Source organism: Nicotiana tabacum, chromosome 11 (assembly GCF_000715075.1).
Source record: "Nicotiana tabacum cultivar K326 chromosome 11, ASM71507v2, whole genome shotgun sequence".
Classification (NCBI taxonomy): Eukaryota; Viridiplantae; Streptophyta; class Magnoliopsida; order Solanales; family Solanaceae; genus Nicotiana; species Nicotiana tabacum.
The window spans coordinates 50,561,634-50,575,530 of record NC_134090.1 but is presented as its reverse complement, the minus strand read 5'-3'; the positions used below and the strand labels follow the sequence as shown (position 1 = coordinate 50,575,530).

At 37.3% G+C, this 13,897-nt stretch overlaps 2 protein-coding genes across 3 annotated transcripts; one reads left to right on the top strand and one right to left on the bottom strand.

Moving 5' to 3' along the window:
- The first annotated feature begins 297 nt into the window (after positions 1-297).
- On the top strand, positions 298-5,788 carry LOC107771125 (acyl-coenzyme A oxidase 2, peroxisomal). Its single transcript, XM_016590450.2, has 7 exons — positions 298-934; positions 2,597-2,712; positions 3,282-4,162; positions 4,286-4,465; positions 4,556-4,722; positions 4,797-4,920; positions 5,310-5,788. The coding sequence occupies exons 1-7, from the start codon at positions 480-482 to the stop codon at positions 5,469-5,471; spliced, it is 2,085 nt and encodes a 694-aa protein (XP_016445936.1). The 5' UTR covers positions 298-479; the 3' UTR covers positions 5,472-5,788.
- Positions 5,789-7,330: 1,542 nt separating this feature from the next.
- LOC107762140 (nitrate regulatory gene2 protein) lies at positions 7,331-13,603 on the bottom strand. Of its 2 annotated transcripts, none has more exons than XM_016580467.2 (5): positions 12,019-13,603; positions 11,813-11,887; positions 10,122-10,327; positions 8,327-8,550; positions 7,331-8,149 (listed from the first exon to the last, which is right to left on the bottom strand). In XM_016580467.2, the coding sequence occupies exons 1-5, from the start codon at positions 12,983-12,985 to the stop codon at positions 7,483-7,485; spliced, it is 2,139 nt and encodes a 712-aa protein (XP_016435953.1). In that variant the 5' UTR covers positions 12,986-13,603; the 3' UTR covers positions 7,331-7,482. The 2 variants fall into 2 exon arrangements, with proteins under 2 accessions (XP_016435953.1, XP_016435952.1); XM_016580466.2 differs by having other exon boundaries at positions 11,810-11,887; positions 12,019-13,576.
- Positions 13,604-13,897: the final 294 nt, after the last annotated feature.

Sequence of the window (13,897 nt, the reverse complement as noted above, 5' to 3'; positions counted from 1 at the left end):
ATCAACAACAGGCCCCTCGACGATAAAATCTTGCATATTTGAAGTCAAATTTATGCAAAGTCCTTCTCAGAAACAATCCAATTACTACAAACTTAACCCAATAAAGAAAAAAAAACAGATCTTCCAGAAATAGGGAAAAGCCAAAAATATGAAAAAGATATTAGTCTTGAACTCTTGATAGAGACCAATCTCATCCAAATCCTTATTTGCCCATTCCTAATTTCCTATCTTCATCGACATTGAAAGGCGCGCCAAAAATAGCAACTACCTCCTCTCCATCCAATAATGCACTTCCACGTGTCAAGCCAGCCATCATCACACGTCACACTAACGTTCCGTAGAAACTATTTCAATCCCTTCAACATTTCCAACTTCCATAACCATAACACCTCCTTTCTCTCTCTCTACCTATACATACAACAATTCTGTATCTATAGTTCTATACATTCATTCGATTCGCTGTATTTTTTAAAGATTCAATGGAGCTTCAAAAGATCAGCTCAAAGGGTGTCCAGAACACTGAAGAAAATCAAGAAACCGTAAACCGGCGAATCCAACGGTTGACTTTACATCTGAACCCGGTTCAGGACATCACCCCGGTCCACTTAGAGCTGCTAACGTGCGCGTCGGGGAAGGCGAAGACGATTAACGTGAGCACTGTAACACTGTCGGAATACATGAGAGGGAAGCATAGGGATATACAAGAACAAGTTTATGCTTACTTCAATTCAAGACCTGAACTTCAGACGCCAATTGAGATATCAAAAGATGAACACAGAGAATTGTGCATGAAACAACTTGTGGGGTTGGTAAGAGAAGGTGGGATAAGGCCGTTTAGGTATGTGGCTGAAGATCCGGCTAAGTATTTTGCTATTGCTGAAGCTGTTGGAAGTGTTGACATGTCACTTGGCATCAAAATGGGTGTTCAGTACAGGTTATTTCTTTTTCTCTGCCCCTTGCTTTTATATTTTACTGATTTTTTGTATTTATTGTTTTGCTAGCCTCTGTTTTGTTTGTTTGTGTTTATTGTTTTTTCTCTTCCTTTGGTGGCAGTTAGAGGATTATGGAATTAGCTATTTAGGTTTAGTTGGTATGATCAATTTGGTACTGAATAATATCATATTTTGAATTTCTTTTACTCAATTCTTTGTGCTGAATATTTAACCAGAAAGATCAGAAAATATAGGTAATACTAGTATAATTTGTGAAGATAGTCTAATATCTGTCTTTTCTTCTCTTTCTGTGTTTAGTTCTTGTTAGTATTAATTTTGAAGTTATTGTTAATGGAAATTGATCTAGCTTTGATCAACAATATTGTTGTTGTTTTCACTTAGTTAAACATATCTTCCTCGAGTACAACAAGGAGGCAATCATTGGTATAGAAAGGTTGACGGCGTAGCCACGGGCGGATTCAATGTGAACCCAGTAGTTTTTGCCCAAATCATGTATATTTATTAAGAATCTACTAAACATCTATAAATATTTGACTGCGAATCCAGTTATTATAGTATATTAACTTGAGGTCGCTGTAGGAACCCATAAACTTCAAATGTTGGATCCGCCTCTGGCAGCATAGCCACCTCATCATACTTAGGAATTTTGTTATTAAGTTGAACCAAGTTGTGCTATTACACGACTAGGCGTTTTCTATTGTCTTCCCATTGAACTAGCAGCCATACTCTCCAGTTTGCATCGATGCCACACAACTGCCATAGAAAGGGGATAGCTACAAATTCTTTCTTAGCAACTTGAGCATTCTTGCTTGTTTCACTCCTTACAATGCCTCTGATGAAGTTTCTGAAATGGTTTCAATTGCTTTCAGTTGAGTTCAAGAGCAGTAATAGAAACAGAACAGATAGTCTTCTTTTTGAATAAGATGGTAGGGACCAATCTGATTCTTATATTCTCATAGCAGATATTTACATAGAGTTCTAGTCAAGGCCTTGATCCGCTCTTTCGTGTTAATTGATGTAAGCTAAGGCTTAAACAATGTTGCAAATCTACGTTAGCGATAGCCGTATCTCCATCTAATCCAGACCAGAATAAATTGAGCTTTAGGACTCTCTTATCTTCAATTAATTCTCTTTTAGCAATAAGGAAGACCTGAATGCGAAGAATAAGAGACTTCAAAAGCTTACATTATCCAAGGGAAAAAAAAAGATTCTTAATAAGGTTTTACAATTGGACGTGTAAAACCAGCTATACAGTTTTCTGCTTTTTTGTTAGTATGTGCAAGTGATTTAAGTTCCTTGTAAAAACGACTTGTGACCATGCTTCTGTCCAATTGCCAACTTATCATCTATTCAAGTATGCGAGAACTAGAAAATGTTGCTTCTCTAAATGCATCATCCAAACCTTAAGCCGGTTGGTGACAAAGAGTGTCCTAGTAAAACTTACGTACCATAGGGTTGTTTTTGCTAACTCTCCATTTGTTACAGTGTATTTCCATTAAATGATGTCAACGTGGTGTAATTTTCTGTTAAAGTTGCATTTGTCAATCTCTATTGCCTATAGCAACTATGATGGATCTTATGTTTTAAGTTTCTCGTTAAAAGAGGTAATAACAAATTCTTACCTGACTGGACTTTCAATGCAGTCTTTGGGGAGGTTCTGTTATCAACTTGGGAACTAAAAAGCACAGAGACAAATATTTTAATGGTATAGACAATGTGGACTACCCTGGCTGCTTTGCAATGACAGAACTTCATCATGGTAAAGTGTGTTGTACCACTTCTTTTATTATTATCGCTTTCACTATCAACTTCCATCTTATAATCCGTGGTAAAAGTCTGTAATGTTTCCGATGCTCTTTGGTGCATTTGCACTACACATACAGTTGTTTTAGTACCTTTTCTCCTAAGAGTATGCAATTTTGTGGAGGGAGATGATATTTGTCTGTCACATAAATAGCCAAAGTAGTGATAGATCCTTTACACATTGGTCAGCGCATATAAGAAATGTTGCTAGGAATTTGCAAGGTTAGTCTGTTCTGTATTTGTCTGTATCCATGACTTATTTACAGCATTATCTTCCAAAGAAATGTTAAGATCATTTTGTCGTTCTCATTTGCATTAAAGGAATATTAAGGCAATATCACTGCAATATCTTGAAGTTGAAGATGCAGTTATGTATAGACCGGGCGGCTAATGAAGTATAACATCCATAAGAATTCCGCTTAATTGAATTAAAAGACTTACCATATAGTGCTTTTTTTTTTTTTTATTTCGATAATTAGGACACTTGGATTTTCTCTAATTCGTTTTGATCCTTTTGCTAATCAGGTTCAAATGTTCAAGGTCTTCAGACAATTGCCACCTTTGATCCTCTCACAGATGAATTCATAATTGACACGCCAAATGATGGGGCCTTAAAGTGGTGGATTGGTAATGCTGCTGTTCATGGAAAATTTGCAACAGTTTTTGCAAAACTGATGTTACCAACTCATGATACAAAAGGTGTTACCGACATGGGCGTTCATGCATTTATTGTTCCGATAAGGGATATGAAGATCCACAAGACATTACCAGGGGTTGAAATACATGATTGTGGCCATAAAGTTGGCTTGAATGGAGTAGATAATGGTGCATTGAGATTTCGCTCAGTAAGAATTCCACGAGATAACCTTCTTAATCGATTTGGAGACGTCTCACGGGATGGGAAATACACTAGCAGCCTGCCTTCAATCAGCAAAAGATTTGCTGCCACACTTGGAGAACTTGTTGGTGGTAGAGTTGGCCTTGCATATTCTTCTGTGGGTGTCCTCAAGATTGCTGTTGTTATTGCAACAAGATATTCTCTGCTACGCCAGCAATTTGGTCCTCCCAAACAACCTGAAGTTAGTATACTTGACTACCAATCTCAGCAGCACAAGCTTATGCCAATGTTGGCTTCAACTTACGCATTCCATTTTGCCACACTGCATCTGGTGGAGAAATATTCTGAAATGAAGAAGTCTCGTGATGAAGAACTGATAGGGGATGTACATGCACTTTCGGCAGGGCTTAAGGCCTATATCACTTCTTACACAGCAAAGTCATTGAGCACATGTAGAGAAGCTTGTGGCGGCCATGGTTATGCTGCTGTCAATAGGTTTGGAAGTTTGAGGAATGATCATGACATATTTCAGACATTTGAGGGTGACAACACTGTTCTTCTGCAGCAGGTTCAGATTTTGTGATTTCATGTTCATGCCCTCTTTCACACTGAAACAACTGTTCTGTTTCTTAATGATTTTAAACAAAATATAATTAATGAATAGGGTGTAACAAGTTTTCTTATGATCCAGGTAGCCGGTCTTCTATTGAAACAGTATGGGGAGAAATTCCGAGGTGGGCAGCTCACTGTTACATGGAACTACCTAAGACAATCCATGAATTCTTACCTCGCTCAGCCTAACCCAGTAACTGCTAGATGGGAAGGTGAAGCTCACCTACGAGATCCTAACTTCCAATTGGATGCTTTTAGGGTGAGTATTTTGTGGTCATCTGGTGTAGAGTGCATATTGGCATACAACAATATTGTATGTCTAACTAAGCTTTAACTGCTCCTTTTCCAGTATCGTACGTCAAGATTGCTTCAAAGTGTAGCTATCCGGCTTCAGAAGCACTCCAAGACTCTTGGAGGATTTGGTGCTTGGAATAGATGCTTAAATCACCTCTTGACACTTGCAGAGTCTCATATTGAATCCTTCATCCTTGAAAAATTCATTGAAGCTGTCAAGAAGTATTCCCAATCACAATTTGAGAAGCTTGTTCTTTCCTTCAACTAGTATTTATCTAATATCTCCTTTTCTACAGTTGCCTTGATGAAAGCTCTCGTGCTGCCCTAAAACTCGTGTGTGATCTTTATGCCTTGGATAGAATCTGGAATGACATAGGAACTTACCGCAATGTGGACTACGTGGCTCCCAACAAAGCTAAGGTAAGAATCTAGGGAAAATTTTCTGGAACTGCAGTTACTTCATCTTAGTCTCTAAAATCTAACAATGAATGAAACTTAAAACGTTCTAGAATATTATTTTGGAATGTCTGAATCAAATTGTAGATTTGCTGTTTAAGTATGGTTTCTTATGCTCAACACGGGAAGCGAGGTTTATTGTGTCTTTGACCCCCTTCATTTTAGATGCTATAGATGTGCCAGTAGTTTTGCCAACCCTCCTATTTTGATATCCATCTAAATTGAATGGTTCTTGGCAAATATGGTTATCTTAGAAGTCGAATGAGCAAAAACTAAACCCTTTTTTTTTTAATTAACTCTCTCAAGTCAGGTCGATTTTCTTTCACGTCTGACCATCCGCTTTTGATTAACAGGCAATTCACAAGTTAACAGAATATCTATGCTTCCAAGTTAAGAATGTCGCAAGGGAACTCGTTGATGCCTTTGATCTTCCAGATTATGTTACTCGTGCTCCAATCGGTGTGCAGGCTGCATCAGAAGCTTATTCACAGTATACTCAGATTGTTGGTTTCTAGTTTTAAAAAAAAAAAAAAAAAAAAAAGTGGGTGGTTATCTTTTCCTGTTTTTGTTTTTCATCGTCGTTTTCACTGTTCAAAAGGTTCCCCCTTGTCAGTGAATAGTGGGTAGGAGGGAAGAAGAATACAGAAGGATAGATATACTAAAACATGTATCCCCATTCTTTAACCTGGTGTCAAGCTTCCTGTATCACTTTTATCTTGGTATATAAGAAAGTTTGATGAACACTTGTTGCATGAACTATTGTCAACAAGTTTTTAAAGGAGAAATTGATGTACTACTCTGCATTAAATAAACATGGAATAAGTGATCTGAAGGAGCTGTTTACACTTTGCATATCTGTTTTCACTATGATTCTAGTGTGGAATATGCCATGTGTAAGCTTTTCAGCTACATTATCTTGATAGAGATGCAAATGCCTACAGGAGAAACTCTTTGCATTTAATTTTGGCCTTTGACCATTTGAGCTTATTCAAATTTCTATTGCTGGACTTTCTTTGTTCAACTCCACATGATTATGCAGATGCTGTGGTAGATGGTGTAACATTGACCTCGACAAGAGCAATAACGTCTAGTTGGATAAAAACAAGCTAAACGATTGAATTAAATACCTGATCGTATGACATAAAGTGGTCATATCATAAATTTATTCCTGTTGAGTTATTTCTTACTAACTTATGTTAGCACCATGAGATAACTAGCTAGTAATCAGTGACAGAGCCGGGATTTTTATTAAGGGGAGTCAAAATATAAAGAAACGAACTTACCAAGAAGTCAAGGGGTGTCATTATATAGTATTTATACATATTTTTTTTTTAAAATACTGAGGTAAACAATGTAATTTTTCGACGAAGGGGTGTCGGTTGACATCCTTGGGGGCATGTGGCTCCGTCACTGCTAGTAATAGTAATGATTTCCGTGAAAGTAGTCAAATGCACAGCTATAGTGAACGATTAATAGTGAATCTCTTGAATACTGAAGTGGATGCATTAAATGTCAACTTAACAAGAGATGAGACGTTATACCAGAGCTGGAAGGAGACAAGTGTACGAGAGACTTTTGAGGAAAATCAGTAACTTCCCTTCATTGTGTAGTTTTCAAAGTTCGTGTAACTCATAAAGACAATAACTACTATCACGGCTCCATCACAAATGAGTTAGGATTATATGAATTCTTAGATCCCATTTAAACCACAACAACCATCATCCACACAAGTGGGGTCCGAGAGGATATTGTAAGAGTAGAGAGATTGCTTCTGATACACCTATGGCTCAAGCAAAGCACCATCATAGCTTTTTTCGATCCTGGGATCTGTCAGTTGTGGGCCCACCACCTTATACAAAATAAAGATTTAAAAAAAATATTAGAAGTTCTCAAAATTTCCTATTAGCTTATAAGAGTCTGTCATAGATTTAAAAGACTCCTAGAAAATACATGACTTGAAGTAAATGCACTAACATGACTAAACACAACTAATTGATATCACATATAAACACTGTTTTTCTTGATGTGGCTTTGTTCATTACTATAATTTTAGGTCTACTTCATCCCCATTGAACATCTTCACTAACCGCAATTTCACACCTATGAACAAAGTATCTTGAAATCGGCACAAGACATAATTAAACCATTTCAAGAGGTCTTCGCTCATTATTTCCAAATTCCAATGTGTGCTACTTGCACCTTTATGTGATCGTTTTTAATCTAGTATGATTGCACATCCATCTTTAGTATCCACATCTCTGCTCTGCTTTATTCATCTAGTGGATGTGCTGGACTTTAACCTCCCAACATTAACTCCCATATAACGTTGCTGGACGTATGAATATTCTAATGCAACTCATAAATAGATCGGATATTTAATGATTAAAGCAGATTGCTGAGTGCATCCAAGATTGTTATATAGTAACCTAATTTTCACCAAAAGGAGAAGGGATAACCTTTATCATTCTTGATGTACAAAAATATACTTTCATAACTTTAAAAGTAAAAGTAATGCCAACTATGCAATCATATACTAAAAGCTCTTGGTGGTGGCCGGTAGTTCAAATATGCATTTCGAGCTGTATCACATTTCTGCCTGATATCTTCACACATCTTCAAAGAAGCCTCCGAAAACTTGGTCAGACGGTCCAGAACCCTAGTTAAACTGGAGTGTATGCAATTCAAATTAGATGACTTCTCATCGTTCTTCTCTTCATCTTTAGCCTCCGATTCCTCATTCCCTGTATCAGGAGCAGTTTCTTTCTTTTGCAGTTCCTCAGACTGGTGTCCAACAGACTGCCGTAGGTCATACAAGAAGTCTTTGATGGCATCACTAAGTTCTTCCGAAGGCAGAGATTTTATCCCAGCTGACCAGTCGCGGCAAAGCACAAATATTGGTGGGGCCAGAACTCTTCGAGGGGAAAATGCTCTTCTGGCTTTGGTTCGCTCACGTGGATGCAAGATGCAGTTTTGCAGCCAGCTGTTAAGAGCTTCCACATATAATGTATGGCTATTAATCCAGTCGGCAAAACTCAAGCCAAAACACTCTACTTCATCCTGCAGCTGACTCATAATCTGCTTTTGAGTGTCACCCTGAGGGCTTGAGGCCGAAGCTTTAGCATGGTATGCTAGGGAGATGGTTATATACTGGGCATGATGGCATTCAAGCATTGCTCTCCACATTCTGATCAATCTGCAAGGAGACCAGATATTATGAATCAAATAGTAAATATAATAGTACACATACAACGCACGTGCATGGACAGATGGCCCAAGAAATGAGGTTTAAATAAATAAGTTCCTCAAATTAAAGATGTCCAATAGCAGGATAAACCTAAAAAAACTGTCATTCTTAGTTCTTAGTTCTTACCCTTGGATAAGTTCCAAAAGTTGAGGCAGCAACTCCTCATCCCTCATTTTCTCTATCCGCTTTGATATTGAATCAACAGAATAAAGAGCCACCCTGATGCGCGAATGGAGATCTTTCACCACTGCCCGTGTTTTGTCGATTATTTGGGTGCTAACATCTTTGGCAAATTGATGTCTAAGTTGGTTACACTTCCGATCATACTCTCTCCTGATTGACTCAATTGCCTACAGATAAAAGCGGAATGGCAGCAAATGAGCTTTGAAATACACATGAAAAAGAGAGCTTAACATAGTCTATTAAACAAAGGATAAAAAAATAACTTATTATCTTCAAAATACTACAAAAATGACATGCCTTCCTCTGCACTCCATGTTGTGCGGACTCTTCAAAATCCTTGCCGAACCCGTGTTGACACAACATGGATGTGGATGTGGGATCCATATCGGATTTGGTCAACTTACCTTGGGTACTTTCACTACCTTCTATGACCGAGAAGAGTGTGTGTGTGTGTGTGTGTGTATATATAGAGAGCGCGCATGAGAATGCTTTTATAGGTGAGATATCTTATGACTAAAATATTGGTGGTTACAAAGAATGAAAATTTGTTAGTTTTAATTCAATAACTTTAACTAATCAAAATATTTTTTTTTTGATAAGAAACTTTAACTAATCGAAATATATACTTTATATGTCGTAATATATAGTTATTGGCCATATCCGGCAACCGTATCCCCACTCGGATGCACCCCTATAGGATACCCGAACCCGAGTCCGAGCAACATAGTCTATACTTCATCTTCATTTCCCCAACATTCAAGAACAATGATGAGGTGTGAAGCACAACAAAGCCATGGAAGGTCCAGATACCGAAATGAAAATGCATCTTATCAATGCAAGTATCCATACTAAAAGACACTTGAATCCACACTGCTCTTTGACTGGTCGCTACACCAGTGAGAATTCGAGTAAATGAAGCTCCTAACAAGAACAGCTTCTGAAAGAAGTATTTTGCAGTCTAAAGAAAACTGTAAACTGACCTTATTAAGAAAAGAAAAGGGGGGGGGGGGGGGGAGTGGGATTCACACTGCACTTCCACAGCAACTAATAAACCCCAGCAGGGAGATACATTAGGACATCATTGAGGAGACAAAAAGAGTGGACTTCTATATAATTGAAGCTCTCAACGATAATGGATGTATTTTAACCATTATGAAGGGTGAGGGTAGGAGACTGGATAAAAGAAACTTGCTCAATCACCTCAAGGAAAAGTTGGAAGGCAAGGTGTTTAAGTGCAAAGCCTGTCGTCGTCAGCAAGAGACTTGAAGTGCAATAAAGTGTTCAGTGTATATAATGTGAATGATTAATATAGAAGGCCCACATGAAGTATTGTGGTCATCAATAAAAGGAAGTTCTTTTTGAACTCTCTTGTAAACATAGGGTAGTCAAACTGGATCACTGTGGAGAACGTTGTTCCTATTAAGGAATTCCTATAAATAGGCTACATTTGTGTAGTTTAGGATGGCCATTGGGAAGAGATATACTCAGCTTCCTAAATGAAAGAGTATTTTCACGCCACCTGATTTAGCTACTAAAATTATCTTTAATCTCAAATTCAGATGTATTTTACTCTATAAACCAAATTCAGCAACAATTCCTTGGAGTCTGCTTCTTGATATCTAAATATTCAGCTCTTATTTATATTTGAGTCACTTGAGCTGTAAATTCAAGCTCCCCGAGCTTGTCCTGTGCCAATGTCATCTAAAATAAACAGGACACTCAAGTTTAAGATCAGTACCTTCACTTCATCATAAAGTTTCCTCTCCCATGCATAAACTCTGTCGAGGGTGGATGAGTGGCTTCCAGCGATCATGCAAAAATCTTCAACAAAATCACTCCCACTATCATCATTGTCATCCTTACTATTTAGAGGATTCCTCGATGAAGATGATCTTGAGGATGTGGTCCTCTTCCAGGTAATCACCTTTGTTACATGTTCTGCTTCTGCATAGCACTTGAGAATCAGAACAGCAATGAACACGCAAAATGAGTAGCAGATACTTGATCAGCTATAGTATAAACGCAAATGATTTTTGTGAAAATGACCTGTTGCTAGCAAATTCATGGACTACAACCCAGCCTGAATCACATAATTGTAACTCTATAATCAATTTTGTCTAACATCACTCCAAACAACTTTGATACTTACTTATGCTTTCAGTTCCATTAATAGGAAGATGTGATTTAACTCCTATATTCATTGGATTTCTTGAATTGTGAACATTTTAGTCTTGACTTGAATGTACGTTAAAAATCTTCCATTTTGTGACGCCCCAAACTGTCTGACACCATTCTATTAATAATTGTTTAAACTTTCACAAGTTTTAAGAATTCAAATCACTTAACCAATCAAAATTTGTAAGTTGATATGATATTTTCCATTGACTAACTTTAGCTATTCACAGATCAAATTAACATCTTAAACTCCATACACCATCAAAGGTTAAGATTAATAAAAAAAAGAACTCCATGAGTCAAAGTCATGGCCATCACACGTTGTAACCTAGGACCTCAGTAATCTTCTCTGAGTTAACCAAAAACTAAAAGTTACGGGCGTCAAAAAGAAGAAACTCCATGAGTCAAAGTCATGGCCATCACCTCTGCATTCCCCAATCTCTACCATCTGCTCACAACTCTCTTCATCCCTCCCCCACAGCTTTCACTGTATTTGTTTTCTCAACGTTTTGTTCTCTCTCTTCTCACCTCTCTTATCCTGTATATATAGTCACACATTTCTCCTGCTTCCATTATTATTATTTTCTTCCTTCCTATTTCAATCATTTCTATACCCCTTTGTTCCTTCAATATGATATACACACCAGCTTTCCACCCAAACTTGACAATGCCCACTCCACCTACCCAAAACCCCAGCTAGCTAAAAGAAGAGGACAAGAATTATGTAGGAAGAAGACTCAACTATGACTTAAAATGACCTTGAAAGAACAAATAGCCACTGTCAAAACAATTGTGGTAGATGCATGTGCTGCAAAGTTTCCTACTGGACCTCCTTTGCTAAATTTGTCAACATTCAGACTTAAAACACCACTTCATAAATATTAAGTTTTGAAGTGTTCCAAAAGTTTAATATCAACCATTTGCTTCAAGCTCAAAAAATTGCAAAAACTATTTTGTTCATATTAAAAGCAACTGATTTCCAGCAAAAAAAGCCTATAATACTCAATCTTTAAGCCTCAGAAGTTACATGTCGATGTGATAATCTCAGTAACGCTAAGCCTTCATGAAGTAAACCCAAGTTTATTACCAGAGAAGTAATACAAGTAAATCCGCAAACTCTGCAAGCTAAAACCTGAACTTAGATTTACGTTTCATCTTTTGAGGTTCTTGTAATGTGTAACGAAATAACTAAATTGGCAACTTTTAAATGAAAATGAAGACACGACTCATTAATCCCCTCAAGGAGTTTACCACCAGACATGCTTGCACCCGTTCTTCTGCAGCAAATTGGGCCCATGGAAGACAAATAGGTTGACACTGATGATTTTCCTGAAGAAGGAATTATTAGAACTTGACCATAGATAAGCAAACACATTTGAATTTCAGTAGGTAAAAGATGCAAAAACCAAAGTTAGGAATAAGAACATTTTTCAATGTCTCTAAGAGATTAATTTAGTTACCTTTGGCCTCAGAATACCCAACTCGGATTTTGTTAGCTTCGAGCATTCTTGAAATCTCTTTCCCGGATTCAGATGCTCTAAAGAATCGATGCTCAATGTCCTTTATGCTAGAAAGAAAATCTTTGGCCCTATGAGTTATGAACTCTGAAGGATCCTCTCTTTCGTCCACTAAAGACTTGTCTCCCCTTGAACCAGATAATGTTTTACTAACCGAGCCATTCGCTTTCTGCTCACTGCTCATATTCTTGGCCTCACCATCAACTACTTGCTGACTATTGTTCTCACCCTTCTGAGGCATAACTGAACTAGAATCATGAAACTCCAATTTACCATTACTTCTAGCCTCTGATTTAGGTGTCAAGAACTCTTCTTGAATCCCATTATCACCATCATCATTATCTTTTTCATCAAAGTTGAGTTGCCTACCATTATGTTGTGTGACAAACCTAAAGCTATCATTATCAGTAGGGTCAAAAAAATCCCAAGAACCTGAATCTGGAGGTGGTGGAGGAGGTAGTGGGGTAGAGAAATCGACATCATCTACAACATACATATTGTTTCTTGAAGGTGGACTCAACCTAACAGTAACAGCAGTAGGTCCAGAAGAAGACCTCATATAACTCAACCTAGTAGCAATAACAGGAGTTGGTGAAAGGGGGCTACCATTTAACACAGGGGAATCTGAAACCCCACCAATGTGAGATGGTGAAGGTGATGGATATGAAGAATGTGAAGGGGTTTTATCAAGCTCAGTAGCTGAAGCTGTTGACAAAGATGATTCTATTAAAACTTCAGCTTCAGCATATCTCCTAAGAGCAATGCCTATATGCCTTAAAGATTGAACATATGAAACATGTGCAGCTGCTAATGCATACCTTGAATCAACTGCTTGCTTTATAAATCTTTTCCTTTCTTTGCATAATCTTAGAGCTTCACTCCTCTCTGATTTTGAGCTTGTTGCACCCATTTTTTATACAAAAAAAAAAAAATTCACAACACCCACTTCACAAAATTGAACCTTTTTACCATCCTCAGTACAGAAAATGTAGATTTTTCCCGAAAACACTAAAACCCTTCTTTAATCAAATGTGGCCCAAAACAGATTTTGGAAAAAGGGTAAACACCTTTCTTCAGTCTTCAGATTTTACCAAAAGGTCCTTATAAAACCCTAAACTTAACTTGGAAAACAGATTAAACCTTTATACGTAGAGAAGCAAAGAGAGCAGAGTCATTCAAGAAACGACTGAAACCCCAGAAATCGGAAAAGACCATATATTTGTGTTTAAAAAGTTGAAGAAAAGCTAAAACAGAGTGAAAAGAGGCAATGCTGAGAAGAGAGAGTTAAAAGAAAAAGAAAAATCTGTAAGCCCATAAAAGGGCAACCTGAATAGATTGGAAAATCAAATGAAAACGATTAGCAGCGCATTTCAGTTCAACTTTTTAAGTAAGTGTACAGAAGGGGCCATAATGAAATGATGAGAAAAAATAGGGAGAGAAGAAGAAGAGGAAGAAGAAGAAAGGAGGGAATCTTGTACAGTTGATGCATTAGCCTTGGAATGCGTGCGTGAATGCCACTTTACCTTCATATTTTTCGAGTTTCGACCAAATAATTAACAAGGTTCAATAATGTTTGTTCTTATGGTCATTTACACTCCTCTATAAATTGAGTTTAACAGCTTGTTTGTTTGGTTGATTGTAATCCGTTTATTTGTGTCTATTACTTTAAATATAATATTTATTGTGATTATCACTTAAAGTTTATGTATCGTATCGTTAAATGTATTGTTACGTAACGAAAATATCACTTTATGGAACGATCGATTTGGTGTGATCGCATCATTCTCTTATTATTTTCTCTCATTTTGCCCTTCCATATTAT